This window comes from Diuraphis noxia, unplaced genomic scaffold (assembly GCF_037042655.1).
Source record: "Diuraphis noxia isolate RWA-SAM2 unplaced genomic scaffold, SU_Dnox_SAM2 contig0004, whole genome shotgun sequence".
NCBI classification, from domain to species: domain Eukaryota; kingdom Metazoa; phylum Arthropoda; class Insecta; order Hemiptera; family Aphididae; genus Diuraphis; species Diuraphis noxia.
Genome location: NW_028301714.1, coordinates 13,887,505 through 13,915,232, shown reverse-complemented (window position 1 = coordinate 13,915,232; position 27,728 = coordinate 13,887,505). Strand labels below are relative to the sequence as shown.

The 27,728-nt window shown below is 27.6% G+C and overlaps 3 protein-coding genes across 4 annotated transcripts; all 3 read right to left on the bottom strand.

The window, feature by feature from the left end:
• Positions 1-717: 717 nt before the first annotated feature.
• LOC149055738 (uncharacterized) lies at positions 718-3,516 on the bottom strand. The gene is made up of 3 exons (XM_089227777.1): positions 3,149-3,516; positions 2,909-3,056; positions 718-2,024 (listed from the first exon to the last, which is right to left on the bottom strand). Exons 2-3 carry the CDS (start codon positions 2,920-2,922, stop codon positions 1,616-1,618), a joined length of 423 nt encoding a protein of 140 aa, XP_089083903.1. The 5' UTR covers positions 2,923-3,056; positions 3,149-3,516; the 3' UTR covers positions 718-1,615.
• Positions 3,517-6,047: 2,531 nt separating this feature from the next.
• On the bottom strand, positions 6,048-8,701 carry LOC149055737 (uncharacterized). The gene is made up of 2 exons (XM_089226939.1): positions 8,321-8,701; positions 6,048-7,160 (listed from the first exon to the last, which is right to left on the bottom strand). The coding sequence occupies exons 1-2, from the start codon at positions 8,699-8,701 to the stop codon at positions 6,291-6,293; spliced, it is 1,251 nt and encodes a 416-aa protein (XP_089083065.1). The 3' UTR covers positions 6,048-6,290.
• Positions 8,702-16,732: 8,031 nt separating this feature from the next.
• LOC107171714 (uncharacterized) lies at positions 16,733-27,699 on the bottom strand. 2 transcript variants are annotated; one of them, XM_089225659.1, is made up of 9 exons: positions 27,368-27,699; positions 25,412-25,552; positions 24,915-24,952; positions 24,133-24,192; positions 23,754-23,846; positions 23,505-23,606; positions 22,146-22,190; positions 21,982-22,041; positions 16,733-21,908 (listed from the first exon to the last, which is right to left on the bottom strand). In XM_089225659.1, the coding sequence occupies exons 2-9, from the start codon at positions 25,549-25,551 to the stop codon at positions 17,026-17,028; spliced, it is 5,421 nt and encodes a 1,806-aa protein (XP_089081785.1). In that variant the 5' UTR covers position 25,552; positions 27,368-27,699; the 3' UTR covers positions 16,733-17,025. The 2 variants fall into 2 exon arrangements, with proteins under 2 accessions (XP_089081785.1, XP_089081786.1); XM_089225660.1 differs by lacking the exon at positions 24,133-24,192.
• Between the last annotated feature and the right edge of the window lie 29 nt (positions 27,700-27,728).

The following is a 27,728-nucleotide window of genomic DNA, read 5'->3' as shown; positions in this document are numbered from 1 at the left end:
TATAACGTGGTGAATCGCACATTCGCATATTTATTATTATGAAAATTAGTACCTATTATTAATTTAACACGTTTTTCGGAGTATCTATAAATATGATAATATAAATTTAATATTATTTTCGTTGTACAATTTTATAAGTTAATAAAATAATATGTCTAACCTTAATTATTACAATATTGTTATGATACAAAATACATGCTAATTTTATTTAACTTACTAAAAAACTTAATTTTAATACTACTCAACTAGTCTTGGCGGGGGGGGGGGGGGTGTTAAGGGCGCCAAAACATGGTTTCGCCCAGGGCGCAAAAACTTCTTGCGCCGGCCCTGAATACGAGGTAAAACAACTATAATACGCCTTACCCTCGTATTCTCTAGCTAATGACACTCTCTAAAATTAATTAGAATGGCACTGTTAACTTTGAGGTACGATGGTATGCGCTTGTCAATTCTTATAGTTCGTTCCTATCTAGTGAAATAACTCAAAGATTACATATACCTTGGCACTATTCAGTTTAATAAAACCTCATTGACACAATATATAGTACGTATATCCCGGCGCTGCTCCTATGAAAGGTAAGAACTTAAGAATGACTAAAAAAATGTAAACTCGGGTTTTGGGTCGGAAACACTTTTATTCAAATATAAAACAAACATAAATAAATAAGTCACTTGGCAAATTCAGATTGCCTATATAGCCCGTACTACGATTGATGTTTCACACGTACAACCGTCGTACCTACAGCCCTACAGGCTCGCCGAATCACTCAGCCGCCCCTGGACTGGACTCGGTTAGGTTATATAGTAAAATATATTGATGCCTCAGCACATCTTGCTTCATTGACCTGACCTACTTTAACAATTTACAAATATAAATATTCCCACCTATATTATATATATATATATATTACAGTGACGACTGTCTACATATAGACTATCAAGCCATATGTAGTACGAATAGGCTCACATTTTTTTTTTCACATAACTTACACCACGTTGTTTTTTTGTTTTACTTACTTACTAATTCTTTTTCTTCTCTCTTTTATTAAGTTAGTATAAGTTACGCATCTTACATATATTGTATATGTTTTTTATACTGTTATCTATGTACTTCCTGTCTTCCTGTCTGTTATTTTGTAAAAGCCGTCTGGCGTTGATTATAATAAATATAAAAAAAAAAAACTCCTGAAGAATGATTAACAATGACGATAAGGTAAAATAATATAATATATTTATAATAATTTTGGATGGTTCGTATATAGTCTAGTAGGGTTCTGTAAAGAAACCTAATACAAGTTAAGATATGAAACGACTGTTACTCATCATGAATGGCTGAATGATGTTATGATAAATATTATGTTAAAAATCGAAAATTTAATGTGCCAATAATTAACTCAAAATCAGACAACATATTTGTTTGAACATTTTATGGTGTATAGGAAATGCTAATATAAATATTCAGTGAAAATTTCATGTATACAGGGTTATTTGTTTTAAAATTAAATCAAGAATCGAAATGGATTTTATTGAAAAACGATTTTGCATAAAAATGCCCGTTTTTCCTTTCTTCTGCAGGGTAGAGTAATGAATGTATTAATTTTTTTAGTTTTTTATTTTATAAATGTCTATACAATTTTATTCGTTGGGTCAAAAATCTTGAATGTGGGTTTTTAATTTTCTGAAATATGTTTAACATTTCTATTTGTACACCGAGTTTTTGATCTTCGTTTAATGATTTTAATTTTGGTAATAGTGACAGTAAAAACAATTTATCCGGATCATTGTCAGTTGGTTTGTTCTTCATAAGATCTACGAGATGACTTTCAAAATGTGACATTTTTTTATCACTGTATTTTTTTGATTTTAATGTTCCTAACCTAGGTGTCTTTACCTCAGGCTTTTTTGTATGTCTTTCTTCTTCTACTTCTTTTTCTATATCTTCAATTGTTTGTTCTTCATCCTCAGCATCATCTTCAATTTCATTAACATCATCATCGGTATCATCACTAAAATTACCTTCAGTCCTAAAAGAAGGATGTTTTTTAATTTTTATTAAAATAAATAATTAAATACCTAGTAATAACAATATCTATAATATATAATATATTATGTTTATTTTTTTTAATACATTATACATAGGTTCTAAGTAGATAGTAAAAATTAATATAAATTATACAGGGTGATTCATGGAGTGTACAACACTCATTATTTCCAAAAGCGTAAATGTTTTTGAAAATATAATTTTACATAGCTTCAATTCGTTTACAAAATGTTTTTATTAAAAAATTATATTTTTAACATATTTTATCCCTATAATTTTTTAAGTTTTTTACTTTTTTGGATGACAACATGTAGTTTTAATTTGATATTCCAAAACAGAATATTTTTCTTAGTATTTCGATACATAAAAATTGAATTTAGGGCAAGTAGTTTATAAATATTTAAAGTTTAGATGAGCGGAGTAGTGGACAAATATGTCGCGGGGTAACCCCGTACCACTCTACTCCGCTAATCATAACTTTAAATACCTATATCTCGTAAACTACTCGCCGTAAATTCAATTTTTATATATCAAATTACTTACAAAAATATTCTGTTTTGGAATATCAAATTAAAACTACATGTTGTCATTCAAAAAAGTAAGAAACTTAAAAAATTATAGTGATAAAAAATGTTAAAAATATAATTTTTTAATAAAAACGTTGTTTTGTAAACGACTCGAAGCTATGTAAAATTATATTTTCAAAAACATTTACACTTTTTGAAATAATGAGTGTTTTACGCTTCATAAATCACCCCGTATAACTATTTATGTATATATTTATAATATAAGTTACATGGATTATTTAAATATAAATTAGTAGTTACTACTTTACTAGGTAGTTAATAAAAATAATTAGGAACTAACCTTCTATTATCCATTGTTGGTTTCAGAAATTCCAAAATATAGGAATAAATATACTTTTTAATTATATTAGCAGCTTGCCCTGATTTTGTGATACATTTCCTCCGATAAGTATCTTTTAAATTTTTCCATTTTTTCTGGAGTACAATTACTGTAGGTAAATAATAGGTAGGTATCATAGATATAATTTGTGGTTTATTATTATTAAAGTGTGTAATTCATAAGTATAATAGCATTAATTACTTTGTTTCTGCTTCTCTGTCTCTTCAAGAGTTTCATAATTCTTCAAAACAGTTGTTTCAACTTTCACCCAACTTACGTGCTTTGCGACCTTATCATGATATTCTTTGGCTTCTATAAAAACAATACGATATAAATAATAGAATGTTTCTTACCTATATAAAATTAAAAATTGAAATTTTCAATCTTTTTAGATTTTATTTTAAATGATAATAAAATTGTATTCGTTTGGTAAAAAAGCTTCAAAATGTAATACAATGCTCTTTATAAATTGCTACGATAGTAGTTAAAAAATATTAAAAATACATGAATCGCTCAATGCAAAAAGTCCATAATTTTCATAAAATTACATACAGTCACAATTTGTTTTTAAAAAGTATTTCAAATTCGAATTTTGACAACATACGTAAAAATAACGAAAATTTGCAATATTTTTCGAGTTAGAAATTCAGTGTGAAACCACCTTTAAAATAGTTTAAAAAAGCGGGAAAGTGGGTATCGCTCTGCTATACATTAGGTAGTGGGGTGGACCTCTGACTAGGGTAGGTTAGATTTGAATGCAATGATAGGTATCATTGCATACGAAAAACGATTCTGAACGGAGATGATTTGTCAGTCTAAGATATATTACATTTAAATATTGTCATATATTCTATATTGAGACAAATATTTTATTTTTCAATTAAGACACCCGCATATGTTGTCTCCGTCTTACATGTGCTTAACATAGCAAATTTTATGCTCAGCAGATCACAAAATACACATAACTCACTTTAAAATTAAAATATAATAAAAAGCCTACGTCTTGCCCTCGATAATAATGTTGCCTTTAATTTTTGTAACAGGTCAATTTACTCTAAATATTAAACTAACGGAGCTAAACGTGATCTGCTGTGCATAAAATTTGCCATGTTACGCACTTGTAAGACGGAGACAACGTATGCGGGTGTAGCGTCCTCTTAAGACGCATTTTGCATAAGTCATGGTTAATCAATTTTTCTAAAAACATTGCATGTAGTGATCATAATTCATAATACCATATATAATCATAAATATACATATACCTGGCTTGAGGATAAATCATTATCGTTACGCGATTTCATAAAAATTTAAAAATCAAACGCTCAAAACATTTTTCCTATAATAACGCTTCAAATTGTTTCTATAGCTATATTTGAAGCAAAACTTAGTTATTAAATGGACGTCTATGCTGCTATAATTGAGTGAGGATTAGAGAAGTGTTTGATACTTGGTCAACCGGAAAAAAATTAAATTATGATTATTTCCAATAATAAGCGGGTAATTGGGTAACATTTTGATGTACATTAAGTGTCTAGGGATCAAAGAGTCACTATAATGGATGTGTTAAATTTGAATTAAGGATCATTGTACCCGAAAAACGATTCTGAGCGAGTACGGTATCTTTAAACGAAGGTTGATTAGCTGAAGGTCGAGCTATCGAGGTGCAACAGGAAATGGCTCGGTTGCAATCGGATATTGAAAACCATATTGAATGTTGTTTCTCTTTCGAAATAGTTCAATTGTTGTCGTACTAAACCAATCCCGGAGATTTTTTAACCAAGATATCCACCAACACTTCTTTTGCCTTCTATTTTCCTTTGAATTTGAAGTTGCATCAATCTTTTGTTATTCTTCATTATGTGACCCAGGTATTCTTATTTCTTTGTTTTTATAGTCCTCAGTATATTTTCCTTTTACTTCTGCATTATTTGTAGTGCATACACGTTCGATACTCAATCTGCCCATGAAATATTGACTTCATTCCATCACCACTTTCATTAAGAATCCTTCCTCAGTATACAAGGCAGCATGTTGAAGGTATTGTCAATTATAATGTGAGTTACATACCCTCACATCAAGAATATATTTTTTCCACTGGAATTAGGTACTTTCCACCAGTATGAGTTCCATGCCCCTGGTGCGCTAAACCCGTAGCACTATGTGCCCGCTTGAGAGAAATATTCTGACCAAATACGCGGTCTGCCAGCATATAATATTACTAAGTAAATTGTATAATATTATTGTAAAAAAAAGTAATTTATTTTATTATTAGATATTAATACTTCAGTAGATTAAATTAATTAAAAAAAAAAAAATTGCATTTGAAGATGTCATTGTGTGTATAATGTATACAATATAAAAATTTAGTCTAAAGATTAAAAGACTTAAGCACCGACAAAGAATATTTTTAAATTGCAACAAATCAAGTAAAATCGCTATTGTTAGTTTTATTATAACATGTAAATTTCGTATAAATTTGAATGAATTATCTATGAGAATATATATTTTTAATTTAAAATTCTTAGCTATAAAAATTTAAAATATTATCATTTTTTAATTGAAAAATAATAAATTTTCAATCAATTCAACCAACGAAAAAAATTCTATTGACATTATAAACATTTTTCAGTATTCTCATAGATAATTCATATTTCATTCTGTAACAAAAAATCTAAAAAATATAAAAACATTGTTATTTTTAAAGACATTTCATATTCAAATTTAGACAAAAATTACATATTATAATAAAACCAACAATAACGATTTTACTTGATTTGTTGCAATTTAAAAATATTCTTTGTCGATACTTAAAACTTTTAATCTTTAGACTAAATTTTTGTATTGTATACACTATACACACAATGACATCTTCAAATGCAATTTTTTTTTTAAAATTAATTTAATCTACTGAAGTATTGATATCTATTCTAATAGGTAGTAAAATAAATTACTTTTTTTCACAATAATATTATACAATTTACTTAGTAATATTATATGCTGACAGATCGTGTTCGCTCACAATCATTTTTCGCATACAATGGTCTGTAATTCAAACTCAACACATCCATTACAGTGATTCTTTGATCTCTAGACACTTAATCTACACCAAAATGTTACCCACTTACTCGTTTGTTTTATTATTGGAAATAATCAAAATTTTATTTTTTAATTTTTTTTTCTAACTTTCTGAAATTTAATTTTTTTAATGTATGAAAAATTTAGGAGAATTTAGGAGAATCACTGATATACCACAGTCTGGTAGTGTATTTAATAAATTTGTTAGTAACTGAACAGCTGTCGCTCAGTAAACCAGTATTATAGGTGTGCGGTCTAAATAATATGTCTAGCTTATCTGAGCAGAAAAATTTCGGTTGACCGCATATCCGTGCAGCCCCTCGTATTGTTTTATTAGTTCAGCCAAACGACGATTTCTCAGTTCATCGGCATTTTCTTGCACAGCAGTTTGAGTTGGGCTTGGCGATCGGTGGTCGTCGTCGGTCAACTCCAAACACGACAGTTGGTGGTCGTCAATGATCGACTGCGAATTAGATAGTTGGTCATCCTCAATGACGGAACAGCTTTTTGTTGACAACAACAAACTAGGTATCAATTGGTCATCACCGCTTCCTAGGTCCAGACAACTGGCCTTTTGGTCGTGGCTCATTTGTGACAAACTACACTGATCTAATATCATTGACGTTGACGAGCTGTCTATCATCTCACTTCCAAAACCATCCTGGTACTGCCCCTGCTCGATTTGCGTCACTCCCGTTAGCTTCGTCAGCTCCAGCTCCAGATCGTGTACCTTTGACTGCAGCGCGGCCTCCACAAGTACACTCCTTCCCAGCTGGGCCTGCAGCCGGGCGTTTTCTGTACGCAACACTTCGTCGAGTTCGTCCTGTGTAGATTCTTGGTGCATCAATTTGACTGATATCTTGGCCTCGGCCGACTGCAACCGGGCGATTTCCTCTTGAACTTCGCCAAGCTCGGCTGTCAGCTGATCAACCGTCGTCCGCAGTTCCAGCTCGTTTCGGTCACGCTTCATACGTTCATGTTCCGCCAGCACCGTTAATTCGTCCACGCATCGCCTAAGGCACACCTGTGTTGCCATCGACTTGGTCAGCTGGTCGTTGATATTGTTCAACTCTATTGTCGTCTTTTCGACCTGTTCTTTGTATGCGATAACTTCATCTACCAACGTTCCGGTACACACCTGAAACATAACAATATTTTTGTTTATTGCAAGATATTTATGGATTATTAAATTATCTTAAAAAAATATGTATTTCTGTTTTAAAACATTTTATATTATATTATATGTACTTAATCAAACTAGAACTAAAATCTTATTGTACAATTAATTTACTTCATATTATATATAGTATCCGTAATATTGAAAAATATATATACTTCAAAAATTATTAACAAACCTAGTGTAAACTGTATTGTAATTTAAAACAATATACCCATTGACCATTAAAATAAAGTATCTACATACCTATTGTCTATCATGTCGAAAACAATTTTTTAATTTAATTCAATATAAATTGTCCATAATAATTACCCTTTTTTAATATATAATACAAAACTTCATTTAAATTTGAAATGAACCGAAATTAAGATGGTAAATGTTATAATAGAAAAGGAAGAAATATTTGAGTCTGCCTACTATAAACCTGACGAGAAAACCACTGGTTTATACGGTGTGTGTTATATAAACGAAAATGACTTCAGAATGAAAAATTCTCTTGCTCTGTAGAATAGAAGGATTTCGTTTTTTTTTTTTTTTTTATTCTAAGGAAGAGACTTTTTCAGGTTGAATCAAATTCTGGATTTGAATTTTACTTTAATTAGTAGTAGTAAAGTACGATTGAAAAATAACAAATATTGTGCATTATTTAAATGCATATTTTAGCCTCTATAATTATAATTTGAAAATCAAGCTACGAAACACCACTAATCAGGAGAGAGTTTTTCCTATAAGACTTGTATTTTCATACTTAACGTAAATTTTTTTTTATTTATTTTAATTATAAACCTCGACAACTATGGACATTGGCAACAATGAGTTTAACTCTAAATTATTTACATGTTATATATGTTACATATTAAATACTATTGATAAGGTAGGACTTAGTAATAAAGGTTAATATTTGTCTTATTTTATCTGGGATGAGGGCTTCTGACAGGATGCTTGAGATGCCTCTACTATTTATTTATCTTTCAAGGTAAATGTATACACAGGCAGATTAAATAATATACCAATGCAGGTGCTCTCACGCAAAATGGATTAAAATTATCTGATAAAGTCAATCTTATAGTTTTTTATTGTCTACAGAGTTTCGTAGACAAACTAATTTCATTTAGACTCACTTCAAAGTACGTAGCTATCGGATCGGTATCGTTATCGCTATCGCCATCGTCATCTCCATCTTTTTCGTGATCGTTATTTACAGAATTGGTCGAAGATTTTTTGACACCACTGCTGGTCAATTCTTTGATTCTGTCCATCAGACACTGTGAGGTGAACTTGAAACGTGCGTTTTCCGTACGGGTCCGTTCTAATACCACCTCATATACGCTGCATTTTGTCAACATCCGATCGTAATATACCACCATCTGATTGTGCAGAGACATATGATTGTTTATTTTCTGTTCGGACCATTCTCGGAGCTTTAACAATTCGGTGTTCAACTCTTGCTGTTCGTTAAGGAGTACGTCTTCATTAGGAGTACGATTTATATTTGTACACATCTTGACTTGTTAAAAATGTCTGTTTCGTCAGAAATATTTTATTTATAATTATAATTATACCTTAATTATATTAATTCAACTTAGCCATACACATTTAATAGGTATATTAACACATATGTTTAACTGTTTAGGACATAATTAGATAAATTTTATAATGATACAATGATATAGGTACCTGTAAATATCTATATTATAGTTTTTTTTCTATGGATGTTGAAAAAAAATGTTCCACAAATCTTTTTTCAAATTATTTTTTCGTAGATTGATTAAATATGTGTACTTAAAATCAGAATAAATTAATTTTAAGATATTATTTTGACTAATAAACTTTGTTATTTTTTATATGAATACTGTTGCTATAAGTACAAGATATTAAAACATTTGTTACCTAATAATATGTAACTAATGGAACAGTTATCGACTGATAGGTAACTAGGTATAATTGTATAATTATTATATATTTATATAGTACCTATATAAACTTATAAGTTTATACTTAACGACCAATAATTGCAAAACAAAATGCATTTTATAGGGTATAGCAAATATAATCTTGCCTCTCAAGCGTAAGACCTATGAATAAGAACATTGAAAACGTACTCCACATCATGTATCACAGCTATATATATCACCATAAACTAAAATATAATAGACTGGAAACGACATAATTGGTGGGTAACGAGGGGTGACCCACAAAAGATTCCTCTGTAGTCAACATTGTTTATTGAATATTTTCAGTGATTTTATTTGTAGTCACATTTATATCTTAGCCCATGGTTTATATAAATGGTGTTGTTAACTTTCAATGACCATTGTAACCCTCACATTCACCTCTTGTACTTACTTTTGCGGCCACTGATAAAGCTGTTCCTTTTCAGTCAATTATATATTAGTCCGTGATGTATATCTGCACATAATATTAACAATTTAACATTATCAAATATTGACTTAATACGTAAAAATTACGGCAATTTTCAAATTATCTTAGATCGAAACTCTTAAAAGTTTTTCTTTTTAATTCTAAGATTTGAGAATTTATTACAAGGCTCATAATATAGTTTTGCAATAGCAGTTGAAAAATAAAAGAAATATATAGCTACATTTTTTTTTTACATGCATTCAAATTTTAATTTTGACAACATGCGTAAAAATCACGAAAATTCGTAAATTATTTTATTCTAGAAATTCATAAAAAATTTTCCTTTTATACCTAAGATTTGAAAATTTAATACAAGGCTCCTTACAAGTTTTTCAATCTTTATCACAAAAAAAATGTCCACCGGAAATTCAAATTAAATTTTTATTAGCATTTGAATTTCAAATATTGACAAAAATTCGTCAAAACCATGAATATTTGCAAATTATTTTGTAGTTCAAAATTCATAATATTGTTTGTATTTATATCTAAGGTTATAAAATCTAACACCAAGTTTTCCATAAGTTTTGCTTCAAATATCCATAAAGAAAATTTGAAGCGTCATTATAGGAAAAATGTTTTGAGCGTTTGAGTTTTAAATTTTTATGAAATCGCGTAATGATAACGATTTATCCTCAAACCAGGTATTCGTATATCTATGATAATATAAAGTATTATGAATTATGATAACTACACTAATTGATTAACCATGCTTATGCAAAATGCGTCTTAATTGAAAAATAAAATATTTATTTCAAAATAGAATATATGACAATATTTAAATATAATATATCCTAGACTGACAAATCATCTCCGTTCAGAATCGTTTTTCGTATACAATGATACCTATCATTGCATTCAAATTTAATCCCATCCATTACAGTAACCTACTGTACAGCAGAGCGACATCCACGACTTACCCGCTTTTTTTTATGTACAGATTGTATAATTTCTAGATAAAAAATAAAAAAAATAAAATAAAAATAATATTTATAAGAAGCCACCATGTATTTGTCTCGTTTACTTTTCATAAACATCGCCATCGTCAAATACTGATTGAAGCATATATTTTTAATTAAAATGACCAACAACTCGAAAATAGATTACTACTAGGGACTGTTCGTGTAATCGTGTTGAATTGTACGGATACCAATTAATATAAATGATTACGTGCTTGCAATGAAGAAATGAGTCGCAAAAATCGAAAAGAAAATTATATAATTTCAGTGGCGTATTTACGGGGGGAATATGAAGACGTAAATCCCCTTTGTTACTTATTTATAATATTTTGATGTAGATGATGGTAAGTGAATTACCTACTCTCCTTAAGGAAATTAAATATTTGCTAACGTATATACGATTATGCCCCTTTGACAAAATCTTAGATTCGTCACTGTATAATTTAATATATTTTTACACAATATTTAGATCAGTTCAAACATTGTTTTCGTACATATACGACTTCTACATAAACATTTCGTTTATTATACAGACCCGAAAAACGATATTCCCATTGACATTTTACCACTAAACACAGTACACATCCATATACATATTATAATATAGTATATAGCTGCAGCGCTCAGTTTCTATAAATCGTATATGGGGAACAGTCATAATATTATAATATTTTATAGGTATCCAGCCGATTCGTCGGCATAAAGTTTTTATGTTTATCTTGGTTTTGCCTGTATTTCGACTTTCAAGAATGAGAAAAATCTTATTCCTTGTATATATATTTTTACTTACAGGGTGGTACTTTTATTGTAAACCATTAAATAAGCAGGCAATTTATCTTAGTAATTAAGATATGTTTTGATTTTTAAACATTTAGAAAAACACTGGTTAACATATTTCTACGATTGTCAGTAACTATTTATATCATTGTATTCCTCAGAATATAAAATAAATAAATCCTCGTATTCTAAAACATAATATATGTTCTACGATAAAAAAACACCCAATACTCATATAATGTACCTACACAATTTACATAATATATAGGTTTATATCAGTGGCGTAATTAGGAATTTGTCTTAGGGGGGGATAAACATTTTTTTCCACACAAAATACTTAGATTTTCAAGTACAATATTCCATCAAAAATTCTTAAACTAATATATATGTACACAAAATGTATTAATAAATGTGCTTTAAAATTCTACACAATTTAGTACGTATACAATATTATAATAATTTCTTCAAAATGTAAATTTTGAATATATTAGAATTAAAATTTACTTTTAAATTAAATAATAATTTATAGATTTCTTGATATTAATTATATTTAATATATTTCGTCGTGATGTCAGCACGATAAAACATATTATAATTCCACAAGCTTCAAATTAATATATTATAAATATACACATTATATAGGCTCTGGGGGGGATATATCCCCCTCATCCCCCCTTAATTACGCCCCTGGTTTATATTACATATATAATGTCCCTGTGTGTTAGAATGTAAAGCTGTATATAGGTCCGGGATGATCAACATCAATTCAATAGATTATTATGATAATAATAATAATAAGATTTGCTTCTATACAACCGTTGACAAATCATAATATAGGTACTCATATATTATAATAGTTAATAGTATTTCCCTATGATAAAATCAATTTTAAACTGCTTTTAATTTTTAATCGAAAAAAAACAACGTACAACACAACAACACTCCATGTATAAAATGTGCAGGTGCTCTTAAATCTATACCAACATAGTTGACTTTTGTTAGACTCTTATAAAATTCATGAAAAGTGCTGTAATGTGTTTTCTATTATTTATCTATACGTACAAAAATGAATCCCTATCTCCCTTAGTATAGACGTCACACATGAACTACTGGATTGTTTCACCGATTCTTTTTTTGTTGAGTTTGTATTTGTCAGTAGAAGGTTCTTATGAAAGAAAAAATTAAGAAAGATCCGCAAAAAAAATAGAAAATTTAAGAAAAGGTTACGACCATGTTAACTTTTCTAATAAAACTTTAGCGCTTTTAACAATCTAAACTTTTCTTATATAACCTTATGACATTAGACATGACTGTCAGTCGTTTGACAGTTGGCGCGATTGACAGAATGCGTAGTGCTTCAAATATTGTTTAAAATAGATGCATTGGTAGGAATCATATATATTGATACAATATTCATTATGCCTAGGTGCATATTTCATAGTCGTTTCAATCGGAAAATTTATAACGTTGATCCAAACGAAATTGATTTTTAAATATTTATAGTATTGAGTACTATATTGCCCTATGTATATCAACGGTAACCAAACTTTTTTTGAGATGTCTTTTTTCGAACGGTGCTCTACTGTGAAAACAATAAAAAAATGACAAAAAACCACTCAATAATAACTAATAAGTAATAACGAATTTTACACATTTTTTACTACAAATACGTAATATTTTGACTACCAATTTTATAATGATATCAACATTTTAATTTTAAACGCTCATTAAAAATTCAATTAAGTTCCTCATAAGTAGATCAGAGCCTGACCCACTACTGAAAAGTAAAAATCTGAAAAATATATGAGCAATAATTCATAGACAATAAAACTTAAAATGTTGATGAAATATGATATCTGTTTAAAATAAAATATACCTACTTAATTGTGATAGTATTCGGTGGTATTATATACGCTGATCACAGTATAGATTTTATTCCCAATTTACCGTCTACTTTCTTAGACTGGTAACCGCAGAATTTGGCGAACGCCTTTTGTGGTTTTTCTTATGATTTTTGTTTTCGCATTTATAAATATATTTTACTTAACCAAACGTTCAAACGTAACCATGTCTCTATGTATGAAGTCACATTTTTGGTACTTAACCTATTAAGTGATGGTCTGTTGATAGGTACATTATGAATTTATAACAATTTAAACGAATAGATACGTTATAAATTATAACTTATAGCATTTATGATGTATCATAATATCATATATGTAAACATATGTAATCGTAATGTAAATATGTCAAAATACTTTAATAGATACACTTTGCAAAGTTATTAGGATCCACAGACCACAACCACCAGAAAATACATATATAGCTATTACTTATGACAAAAAGATGACTTACCAATTATGCTGAATAAAGTTTAATTTTATACTTATACTAATTATACGAATAACAAAAAATTTCAAAAAACCTATTATTAATGATGAATGGGATTGAAGACACGTGTCTTCAGCCTCATCCAAATATATTTATTTGTTGAGAAATTCCAAAATTTTTTAAGAGGCGGGCTGACGTGAGGTCACCCCAGCAAACCTCCAATTTTATTTATAACTTAAAATAAAGGTGTCATACACTAAATATATAAAAATGGCATAATAAAGGTTGCAAGTGAAAAACCATCAATTTTACATATGGAGTAGGCCGGTGAGACGCACGTATATAGTAGTAGCATGGACGATCGCTTTAATTTAGGTCAATCAAGCTTTTGAAATATTGTGCGATTATTTGTGAATTCAATTTTGAAACTTTTATTTAATTTTTTTTTACCCTTTTAAATCACTTTTTCATTTTATTGCATTCTACTGTATTTATTAACAATTTTCTAGAATTAAAAATTTTTTACACACAGTTTTTGAATAATTTTTTTAATCGGCTGTAAATTATCATTGTCATATTTAAGAATCTTCAAAAATAAATTGAATAGTTGTATTTTTTTAAATTTAATTAAATCAATATCTAAATATGGTTTTATGATCAAAGAGTATTAAATTTACAGCCGTATAAAAATCAGATATAAAAAATCACGTTTCTAACTTAAAAAATTTTTTCATTCTAGTTTAAAATAATGGAGTTTTTTTCTTTTGTAATAAAATTAGCAGGGTTTGGAATGAATGCATCATTCATTTTCAATGAATGCAATTCATGAGTAGATACATTCAATTTTTACATTATGAATTATGATTGTGAATGCATTTATTTCTCAAACAAATATGAATGGAAATTGAATGTAATTATGTATTCTTTTTCTAATCACGTGGAAAATATATTTATATTATATTTTTAATATCAAAAAATAGTTTTTACTAGAGTCTATCTACTATAGTACTATCTACATAATCTGCGGCAAGATTAGAATATTCTCGTCTCAGTTTCAATCACAATAACAAATAATAATTATTTTTAATATTTTATTTATTTATATATATATATACAATATTATATAATATTGTAATGCAGTTAATGTTTAAAATGTGTGTTATTTCAATGTGCTATACCTACCTCGTTTATTGATATGGTTCATGCAATATATAAAATGCCTCGTTAAACACAAAAAATAAATTAATATATTATGTTTTATTCAAATAAAATAAAACATTTTTTTACATGAATGTGGTTAAGAATGCGTTCTTTTTGAAAAATTGAATGCTGAGTGCTAATAAATTCAATTTTAAGCTCTATGAATGTGAATGTGAGTGCATTTATTTTTTGAATGAATGTTCCAAACCCTGAAAATTAGGTACCTAAATTTTGAGTAGAAACAAATTCGTGTGGTAGCGTAAAAAAGAGATATAGGTAGGTACTATAATAATATATATAGGTACACAACTTCAGACTTCACCTATGAGGCTATCTCACACTGAGATGATTTATTAATAATGTTAGTCGAGCTGAATCAATTAAAAATATTATTGATACTCCGAAAGTACATTAGTACTGATCAATTGAATACATTTTTAAATTACGAGTTGGTTTTGGCTAGTTGTATAACGAGAGAGTAATTTATATGAACAGTTGTCTTCCTCTGTTATTTACTCTGTACAATGCGTATAGTAAACTTATATAATAAATTATGTTTACGTATATACATGTCATGTTAAATGTATGCGTCTTTAGTGTAATATATTCATATATGATTATTTGAGCTCCGATATTTTCAGTTTTCAAAAAAAAATAAAATAATATTGAATCTTGAAGTGTAATTTTAGGTACGACCAAATAAGAGTGAGACTGCAATAATACTTTTAACAAACGAGTAAATCTAATTTCGTTTCTTTATATGTACAGGAAAAACAACATTGCGAAAACTAATAATATAATGATAGTTGTAAAGTGAGGCACTATAGAACGTGACCCATGGGCCGTGGACCTCGTTAAGATTGTGGTAGGTAGTTAGGTAGTAGTGATGACTGATGAGGTCCGAAGTATTCTCTTATAACAAGAAATTACCAAATTAATATATTATACATTTTTTATTAAATACTAATTAGCGATATACTAATAAAAATTCCTGTCAAAAAGACGTTTTGTATTATTTTACTGGAGTATTATAATAACTTAGGTATTGGGTATTTATAGTAATAATACTCTTGTTTCTAACAATTAGTTTTAACAAAACATACAATAAAAATTAAAAATAGTTGGATCATCTCAAAAGCCAAACGGCTATGCCAAAGATAAGACAGACGAGAACTACATTCACAATAAATATGAAAATATAATAAATACAATAATTTAGTACAGTATAAATAAACACTCAAATGCAGACTTGCAACGAGTGCCGCTAGCATGGCATCACTACACGATACTGACCGGTGCCGGTAGGCTGAAGGAGGTCCCTTGAGTTTGGTGACCGGAGCCGATAGACGATGGAAGCTATATTATACTTGCGTTACTATAACTAACAGGGTTAAGTTTACTTGTTAGGTCATCCGTCTGCCCGCAAGATAGTGACTAGTAAGTAGGTGACAAGTGAGTTACTGTAGTGTATGTGTTCATTTTGAATTCAATGATAATAAATTATTGTCAACAAAAGATGATTCAGAGCAAAGATTGTTTGTCATACAGTATTACTAGAATATTTAAAGATATTGTTACTAAACTTAATATGTTAGTGGTGATGGTCACATATTGTAGTTTAGACAATAATATTTAAATTATATCATTTACACTTTATGATCTTTATTTTTGACCTTAGTATCAAAAATAGTCTATAATGACACGCATTGGAATTCAATTGTACTTTACGAATGCATAAAGCATGATAATACTTTATAGCAGTGTTATTTAAGTTATAACATTAATGACTTGTATAAAAAAAGCTTATTAGCACTTTTCTTATACTCAAATAACAAAAACATAGACAAGTCAATTTATAAATCATGAATTTATTTATACATTTTAAATATAAATTTAAATATAAATATAGATATTATAATTTAAAATTTAAAAAAAGTAAAAACGCACATCATTAATTAATAATTTAATAAAATAATATCAAGATAATTATGAAAATTATAAAAATAAAAATTATAAAATTTAACTCTTTTCTAAGGGATTTTAATAATATGTATACCTAAATGTAGCTTTAATGTAGTTAACCTAATTCTCATTATAAAAAACTAAAATAAAATAATAATTAAAAAATTTTAGTGATGGCATTATTTCTGAAATTTGGAAGGTATACGACTTTCTGCACACTTTCTGTTTGATGAATTAGATACATCAGATAATACAGGAACTCCTGAGAATTTTGGTATGGTTTTTTTTTGTTTAACACTATCATTAAGAGATGATAGTGATGAACTATTAAATTCATCATTTTTTAATAATGGTCTGTCAGTGACTTTGCAAGGTATTTTACTTTTTACTAAAACTTCGGGTTTTTTTAGAGTTAAAGGTTTAGTAAAATCATCATTTTCTTCAAATTTGCTAAAGTTTAATTTCTGATAGCATCTCCCTGATTTTAAATTGTTTTCTTTTGTGTTATTTATACATGATGGCTGTTTTTCACTACTCCTGAACATATTTTTAATTTTATAGAGCATTGACATTGGCGTCTTCAGAATTTCAGTCTCTACTTTCATTTTTTTTTCGTTATTATCATATTCTTGAGTCGTCTCTATTTTTCTCTTATTATCTTCTTGTACATTATCCAATTCAATACTATGAAAAGAATCGATAATTGAGCTTTTTTCTGGCGATTCCATAAGGAGCGATTCATCGTTCATTTGTATATCAGTTAACAATTCTGTGTTGTTATGCAAAAAAGTAGATTGTTCCAAGTGTAAAGTTGTGCTATTTATTTCATCAGAACCACCATGTATAGATTTTTCAGATTTATTATCTAAAGTTATGGGTATTATTGGATTTTTAGATAAAACAGTTGATTGTTCATCAGATTTAGAAACAAAAGTCATTTCAATTAGGTTAGAAACATTTCTATCAGATGTTATATCAGTATTGGTTTTTAACTCAAGATTTTCCAATATTTCTTGGTCAATAATGCTAAAATCCACAATGGCACGTTCATTTGAGTTAAAATGCTGTTGTTGGTTTGAATCCATTTGAGACTCAGCAAAATCAATTTTTATGTTAGAAGTAGTATTTGATAACATTTTAAAATCTGATTTTTCTGCAGTAGTAGATGCTTCGGCCACACAATGTTCATCATTAACAGTTTCGTGTATTGACTTATTTAGTTCAATTGTTTGATTTAAACAGTTAGATGGCTCATCGGCAACAATCTGTTTGTTGATCAAAATCAATGGTTCCGAATTAATTAATTCTGTTTTATTATTTGCACAAGAATACGGAGACAAGTTTAAATTTGAATCAGTAATTGTTTGATCAAAAGATGAGTTACTGAAATTAGATGTATTTGTTTTAATAGATTCATCAACCAATAATTCAAAATCAGGAGATGAAATTGATGATACATTTTTTGTTGAAGAATCATGGGTAGAGTTTTGAAAATCTTTAAAATTAATATCATCTTTTGCTACTACTTCTGAATTCCATATTTGATCAACTGCACTAAAATTTATTAAGCTCTCATTGTTGATAACATTTTCATTTTGATGTATTTGTTGGGTGCTTTTTAATATTGGTGTTGGATCAACAATACTAAAATTTAATACCTTTTGTTTCTTTAGTTGATTGTCAAAAGTGGGAGTTTGTTGGACGATACTAAAATCCAATATTTTTAGTGTCTTCGGAGTTTTATATTCCACTTGTTTCTCTTTTTTATCGTCTCCAAAATTCAACAACCTTTCTTGATTTATAAATTCTTCTAAACTATTATCAATATTTTTAATTGTATCCGATAATTTTTGTTGTTGATTATCATTAAGTAATTCATCTTGATCAGTTAAGTCTTTTTGAGTAATTTCTGTTTCTGGAATAAGTTTAAAAGCAGTGGAATCAGGAATGTTGGTTATATTAATTTGATGGGCTATTGGATTTAAGTTGTTTTCAACCAAAGTATTCCTTGTAGACAGTATTTCATTGACATCTTCAGAGATTTGTTTTGCACTGATATTCATGTTTATATTAGATTCGTTAAATGTATCAAATTCCATTTTTGATGATTCATCACTAACCATTGAACTTCCATTATGTTTTGTTTCATTCATATCGTTATTTGCTTTCATTTGAATATTAACATCTGTTTCAAATGCTAAACCTACTTCAGATATTGAAGAAGCTTCTGTATTTACAACTGTTGATTTATTCGACAATTCAATATCATTGACTTCATGTACAACACTTTCAAATTCCAAAGTAACTGGTACATCATTTTTGGGATTTACAGTATCTTCATGTTGCTCTATGTCATTATTAGAAGTATCTAAAGATTCATTTTCAATAATGACCGACAAGTTTGATCCATCATAATTAGATAAATTTTCATTTACTTTTGTTTGATTGAATGAATCAGAAGAAAGTGTTTGTTCGATTAAATGTTCAAGAGATTCATCATCATAACTTTCTTTTGGCTGTTTGGATTTCCCATCAGGAACACTTGCTGATGAAATATCATTGCACAATTCATTTACAGCTTGTTCGAAGTCTAAATATTGTCTCATCATACATGATGGGTCTTCTAGTGATGTATTACAAGTTATATTAACTTCGTTAACTCCTACAAATGAAGTATCAGAATTGATTGTGTTTTTTAAGTTACTCTGATCTTGTTTACTCAAAACCAAATTATCATCAATATGAATGGTTGAAACAGAAGTGTTTTGGATATTATTCGAAGTACTTTCACCTTCATTCAAGGATTCATTACGATTAATAGCTTGGCTGTCTGCTAAAAGTTTATTAGCATTTATTAACATTGATTCATCAAATATTTTGTCCACTATACTCGTATTAATCGATTTGATATCGGATTTTGTAGTAATTGAGTTTTCTTTTTCATTATGATCATTCACATCTAATGTTGGAATAGCTATATTGGACATAATATATATTAACTTTTCATCAACAAATGTTTGCTCAGTGTCATTTAAAGTATTTTCGATATGATTAGTTACATTTAAGGATTTATTCAAATCCATAGTTTGGTCATTTATTAAAATGTTTTTGGTGTGTACAATATCATCTAACTCTTTATCTATACAACTAGTATTACTTGATTTAATATCAACTTCCATGGCAATTGAGAATTCTTCATAATTATAATCATTGACATCTGATATTGGTATAGCCATGTTGGATTTATTATTCATTGCATTTTCTTCACCAAATTTCTGTTCAGTGTCATTTATAGTTTTTTTCATATTAATTTCAACTAAGGATTTATTCAAATCCATACATTGGTTGTTTAGTGAAAGTTTATTGGTGTTCACTGTTTCATCAAATATTTCATCTACTACAGTGGAATCAATTGATTTAATATCAACTTTTTTAGTAATTGAGTTTTCTTTTTCATCGTTGTGATCAGTTAAGCATAATGTTGGTATTGCTATATTGGACATGATATATGTTGACTTTTTGTCATCATTTTGCTCAGTGTCTTTTAAGGATTTATTCAAATCAGTACTTTGGTTGCTTATTAATAGATTATAAGGGCATACTGTTTCATTTATTTCTTTATCCACACAACCAGTTGATTTAATATCAACTTCCATGGCAACTGAGAATTTTTCATCATTCAATTTTTCCTTAGTGCCATTTAAAGTATATTCAATATTGGTTTCATTTAAGGATTGATTCAAATTCATGATTCTGTCGTTTGTTGATTGTTCATTACTGCACATTGTTTCATCGAATTCTTTATCCACATAGCTAGTATTAGTTGATTTAATATCAACTTCCATGGCAACAGAGAATTCTCCATTATTAAGATTAAAAATGTCTGATGTTGGAATAGCTTTTATGGAATTGATAAACATTGATTTTTCAACATCAAAATTATGTTCAATTTCATTAAAGGATTGATTCATATCCATACTTCTTTTGTTTATTGAATATTTATTAGTGCACATTGTTTCATCAAATTCTTTATCAACACGGCTAGTATTTGTTGATTTAATATCAACTTCCATGGCAACTGAGAATTCTTTATAATTTTTACAATTTATGTCTGGTGTTGAAATAGATTTATCATTTAAGTTTTGCATAGTGTCATTTATAGCAGTTTGGATATGATCAGTTTCATTTAAAGATAGGTTCAAATCTAGACTTCTGTTGTTTGATGACAATTCATTAGTGTACCTAGCTTCAACTATTACTTTATCTTCTACACTGGTATTTGCTGATTTAGTATCCAAATGTGCAGAAATTAAGTATTCTTTATCTTGATGATCATTAACATCAGTTGGAATTGTAATATCGGTCATGATATTTACTGACTGATCAGTATCAAATAATTGCATCGTATCATTTAAAGTATTTTGTATTTGATCAGTTTTATTTAATGATTTTTTAATATTCATACTCTTGCTGTTTGTTGAAAGTTTATTTGTGTTCATTGTTTCATCAAACATACTATCCACACTTGTATTTAAAGAGACTATATTCTTGAAATCATTTGATGTTGAAAATTCTCCAACAGTTTCAAACATATTTTTATGAGAAGTTTGATTGAGATTTTCAGTAGATGATGTGCCATGGCATATTTCAGTAATTGATGAACAATTTAAACCTTCTTTGATTTCCGAATGTTTAGGACTGATTTCATTTAAAATTAAAGGAGAATTAAGAACTTTAGGTAGAACAGGAGTTGCAGTTTCTTCAATTCTATCCATGAATGGAGCAGATGCTACGAGAGCTTTAGGACGAAGTGATTGTTTAGTGACACGTAAATCAAATAATCTCTGTTTTCCAGGTGTAACACTATATTCATCAGCAACAATTGAATCTTCAGTAATATCTCCAAGTTCTGAGTCACTACAAATACTTAAATCTGTATCGTCTTTTTGACTACAATGTATTAAAGTGCATACATTATTAGAATCATCTAACACATTTTGTTGGTTGCTTTGCTCAAGCACACTTGAAACAGATAAGTGTTCACAGGTACTAGTTTCATCAACTAAAAACACAAATCAAAATTAACCATGAGAAGAATAAAACTCGAAAATTATATATACAATTATTATACATACAGACATAGTTCTCTTGAATTGACTCTATTTCTTGGGCATCTGTAAAGCTAACAGTTTCATCTAAAAAATTTATTAGAACAATTTATTTAGTTGTAACCAATTTGTAATTATAATTTTATTGCATTGAATAAAGAAAGAAATATTGTAATATTATTGATAAATACCTCCAAATGTAGATTTATTTTGATCTTCCGATAAAGAGGAATCATCTATAATCAACAATTAAAACATACATCAAAATTATTTTATGTTTTAAAGTAGTTAACTAATTGAATAATTAAATTAGTTAAATATTGATAATAACAGAATTTTTATTTAATATAATCTAAACATTAAAGTTAAATAAAATATGATTCAATATGATACTTGATTGTCCAATGAAAATTCAACATGAATATTTACAGTTATTCTACTTAATTATTGATATCATATTTAAATTATAATTCATAGAAAACTAGTGAGAAATTTTCAATTTTGAAAATTTGTATTTATTAAATATCCTTTTAAAAAATATTTTATGTTAAGTAGGATATCAATACAGTATAATAATTACTGTTCTTAAGAATTGTATTTATGATGTATGTTACTCATACTTGCAAAATAGTTAATAATCTAACATTACTACATAAGAAACATACCAAATACAAATTTACAATTGTTTGTCATTACCAAAATGCTTTCTTAATAATATGTTGAATTTGTAAACCTTATAGTGGTTATCATTAAAATTCCAATGTATAAACATATTATATAATATTAATTTCTAATAAATAGTAAAAGATTTTATTATTATATAATCACAAATCCAAACAGCATACAAGTGCAAGTTTTACAAATAAATATTGAATCACATAAAACAATTTAGTTTAATATTAATGAACACTAAGAATGCCAATTGATGTCAGAACGCAGTTAACTCATGTGATTTTAATAGATTATTATACATACGGACATAAAATACTAATACTTGTTTGTTTCCCTTTCAACGGGTTTCATACATAGTTTATAGACCAGCTACCAGAAGACCTTACATCAGAATTATATACCTTATCAAAAATTGTGATGTTTTCTTTGCATTTCTATGATATTTTATGTTTAAGTTAGTCTAGCATAATTATGATATATTTAAAAAAAAAGTTAAATACTACTAATAATATTTGAATCACGTCAGTATGTTGTCAACTCAACTTTATATTTTAGATATGTATAATGTAAGGTACCTTTCTGACAAGATATTGATACATTTATAACTGACATATTATAAATTTTTACAACAAAAATAAATCGTTTAAGCAAATAAATTGTTAAAGGGCCTTTATAAAACTGTTTTATTCTTCATCGATAATTATAAGATATTAATTCAATTATGCTACCATTAGTTAATAAATTATAAACAATTATATTATTTATTTTGATTTTAAAGTATTATTATGGTATACATATAGCAAAAAAATTAAAATTAAAAAAAATAGTATAACGGACGTTAACAGGATGATAATAAAATATGTATGTATATATCTTACTTGACGATATTGAACCCATCCTGATGTACCTATTAATAACTTCTGTGGCAATTAACTTTTCATTTGGTATGCATTTTGAGAAACATGGAGAAGAAAATTTTGCTGTAAAAATTATTTTGAGATAAGTAAAATAATAGATCATAATAATATTTTAAGACGCAATCATTTACAATAAATACTTGAGATTCTTTTTTAAAACTAATGGGTATTTTAAATAAACAATATAATATTAAAACTAAAAAAACTTACAATTAGAATTTTTAGAAATGCTTTGTTTTAATTCTATATTTTCAATTTCTTCTTTTTCTTCATCAATATTATTTTTTGACAGAGTTATATTAACTGAAAGTAAATGTAATTATTTAATAAATTAAGAGTAAAATCATAGTTTTAATCATGACAATATAGATAGGTATGCCAGCAGCAATACAAGTTGCAGTCCTGTTTACATATCTTACCCTCCCCAGCCAGTCGTGGTTTGCCATATTAACCTAATTCCCCGGTTAACATACAGCAACAAACAAACTAGCTAATAGACGGTGTGAGGTGTAGTTGCGAACACAATGCGTATTAAAAGGTTGCTGACATACCTATTTATTTTGTCATAGTTTTAATAAGAATTATTTACTTGAATTATCAACGCATGTTGTAGTATTTTCATTAGACTCATCCACGACAGTAGATTGATCTAAGAAGCAAATATTATATAATTAATGTAATAATTTAATTTTTTTATAAAATACCTATATGAATATTGATTTTTGATTTTTAATACAGCAACTTGTAAAAAAATATGATGTTCAATTCAAAAAAATAATAATTATAGACATTAAATATTACCCAATTATTTATAATAGTAATTACAAGTGATTAGAGATACATAATATTAGTTAATTAATTGAGAAATGTGTTCAAAAATATATAATAATATGATAATTACAACTTAATAGAAATATGTGTATCGATTGAGAGCTAAAGGTGTATCTGAATGATGCGAATATTGTTTAAAACAGGATGTATTAACATTTAAAATTAAACTTATGCACCTACAGCAGAAAATATTTTAAGCATTAAATATTACAGTATAAACATTTTTTTAGCGTATCTTCATTAGATAAAATGTGGAACTTAATAACATTACCTAATATAATATTATTTATTGGAAAATGTCTCAAAATTGTTATTAAATTTTTCAGTGTATTACTTTCATATGTTTAACAATTATACTGTATAGTTTCTAGAACCTAGATGATTGATAGAATCACTAAGATTTTTAAGGGAGTATTTTTTCATATTTAATATTAATGCATGATTGACAAAGCATTATACAAATTAAATAAACTGGTCTTAAAAATACTATTGAAGCATAGGAAAAATTTCAATAATATAATACATTTATTTTATACTTGCCATTTTTTATGTCTTGATCTTGCTCAAAAACGGATTGGCTGGAAATAAGATGCAAAATGCAATAATAAATAAATTAGTTTATTTATTTATATACAGTAAAACCTTACTAAGACGGAATCGCTAAGGACCATCCAATTTTTTGTCTTAAAGGAAGTTTCTGACTAGATAGGGGAGGGGGGATTTTCACAATCATTATGTATTTGAATCGGGACCAAAAATTTGTTGGTATTATTAGTATTTCCGTCTTTCCAAAGTTTTATTGTTAATGTATTAATGTTAATGTCCATCTAAGTTGTTAAAGATATTTTAGGAAAAACATTTTTATTACAATATAATATATAGTATGAGCAAATAAAATGTTAATTATAAAAAAAATAGTTATTAATATAGGGACAATTATAAACAAGGATTTAATTTGTTTGAATAAAATATCTATATTTTACAAGATGAACAAACATAATTAAAATAATTTTACATGTTAAATATATTTATTTTACCTTAATTCGAAATCTGAAGGTAAAACAGTGCGACGTGGTAATCTCTTATACCTATCCAGTTGGCTTTCAGTTACTGGACCAAAACATACAACACCATCATCATATTCGTTATCGACCAAACTGAGCTTATTTGCATCCATCCTTAAAGCAATTTACAATTTCATTATTATATGACTTGCTACACAAATTGTAAGTAAACTGATTATTATAAATATGCTTTATTCATATTTCACATAACCACTAGTTATTTTTATCCTATCCTATCTAACTTGACTACTTGAGGAGAATATAATTTATCACTATCTACCAATATGATGATTAATTTAAATATCCTTAATCACAATTAGATTAATTTCCTAGGCATTTAGAAAGAACTATAATCTCGACTATAATGAACAAACAATTATTAATAAACATTAAGAGGATGTGGTAACCGCATATGTTATCACTGTCTTCTGTTGTGAGTAAAATTTGCTATATTACACACTTGTAACAATGAAGACAACACATGCGGGTATCACTCCTCCTAAATATTTCATTGAGGGTGTTTTTAATTACCAGGGACTTTTAACAGAACATAAATATAAAGACGCCAAGAGTTAATTTAAAGTACTAAAATATCATGAGTTCCAGAGCCTAAATATAAATGTTATGATTAAGGAAGTATGCACTTAATACTAATGAGGAGTATTAATTAATAGGTAATGATTAAAAACTTCCCAAAAATTTTAAAAACAATTTATTTGTAAGATAATTTTTAATACATACTACCTATATCAAACCTTAGGTTAGATTATTAAAAATTTCCAGGAATAGACCAAAAAAAGCCATAGGGATGTAGGCATATAAAAAATCTGTGGAAAAAAAATCCAAATGTTTAATCACATAATATGTAAACAGTACATATTACATCTTTCTTGACAAAATGTATTATTTTTTTTTTTATAATAATTAAAAAATGTCTGATATACCTAACTCTAAAATATAAAAGCCTGGAATAAATGTGTGAGACTAAGGGCCAGTTGTATCGTCTACGGTTAAACTTTGATTACGCTTAATTAGCTGATAACAGATATTTAACCATGCAAATTCGGCCGATTAAACTCCGGTTAACTTTAATCAGAGACGGTACAACTGGCCCTAAAATCATTTATATATAAATTGATCACTTAACTTAAGAAAAGAAATACACACAAATTAAATAAAAATAATATTATATTTTGTTTACATCGTAATATCTTGAAATCTATTGAATTTATATCAGAGGGATTTTGAATGTATAAACAGACTAACTTGTTTCAAACAGATAAATAGGTACTTATTATTATTATTATTTAAGATCTAAATAGCTAAAAACTCAAAAAACAAAGTTTTTAGCTTCAATGTAATGTGTAAGTGAAATGCACATATTATTCATATTAAGCTATAGTTTCTACCTTTATTTTAACACAATATATAACATGTATATTACATTTTCATTAAGTTATAAAAACTTTATTTGACACAAAAAAAAAAAAATTGTATTGGTAACCTGTTCCAGAAAAATTTCTATAAGATTATACATAACCTAATTATATAGTAATTATAATAAGTAGAATAGAAAATAGGTACCTAACTAAACCTTCAATTATATTCGGTTAGTACTAAAAAAATGATAAAAATGATATTTTAAACTAGGTACAGGATAATAATACTTTGAACATTTTTCCTTTAAATATTAAATTAATAAATATGTAGATTCCACTTCAATCACCAAAAAATTACATTTTCACCTCAAAATGTATAATTAAATTGTACAAAAGAAGTACCTAGGTACAGACATCAATAACATTTTAGTATTTTCATAAGAGCATAAAGCAGTAATTCAGTGGCTGAATACAATTTTCAAAATCAGTAGAAACGAGAATAACATAATAATTTAATATTAAATACATTAAAAATAAAATAATAACTTACTCGACGTTGACGCAGAACTCGAACGGAATAACTTATATTGGAAAATTAAAGTAAGTGTTAAAACGGAAAACCCAAACGTTTGGGAATTAAAATCTAAGTATAGTTACGACACACTTGTCTAAACCCACTCAACAACGACCTACACCAAATACAGAACATTAAGATTAAAAGTCATTGGACATTGGACAGCGACGCGCACGATAACCCGAAACACATAATAAGTCGAACATCCGATACGATAAACGACGGACAAGCTACAAAAATACAAAGGGACAAAGAATAAAGATGCTTCCGTTAACCGATTACGGTTTGGTTTACCACCGAAATTTTCCGTTAAAAAATAATAAACAGTATGGCGGTT

Coding starts and splice junctions, on each gene's coding strand:
- LOC149055737 (XM_089226939.1), bottom strand. CDS start 8,701: ATGTGTACAAATATAAATCGTACTCCTAATGAAGACGTACTCCTTAAC. Junction 7,161..8,320: donor CGATAGCTACGTACTTTGAA/GTGAGTCTAAAT, acceptor GTTATGTTTCAG/GTGTGTACCGGAACGTTGGT.
- LOC107171714 (XM_089225659.1), bottom strand. CDS start 25,551: ATGGATGCAAATAAGCTCAGTTTGGTCGATAACGAATATGATGATGGT. Junction 24,953..25,411: donor CCTTCAGATTTCGAATTAAG/GTAAAATAAATA, acceptor TCTTATTTCCAG/CCAATCCGTTTTTGAGCAAG. Junction 23,847..24,132: donor AACATGCGTTGATAATTCAA/GTAAATAATTCT, acceptor ATTTACTTTCAG/TTAATATAACTCTGTCAAAA.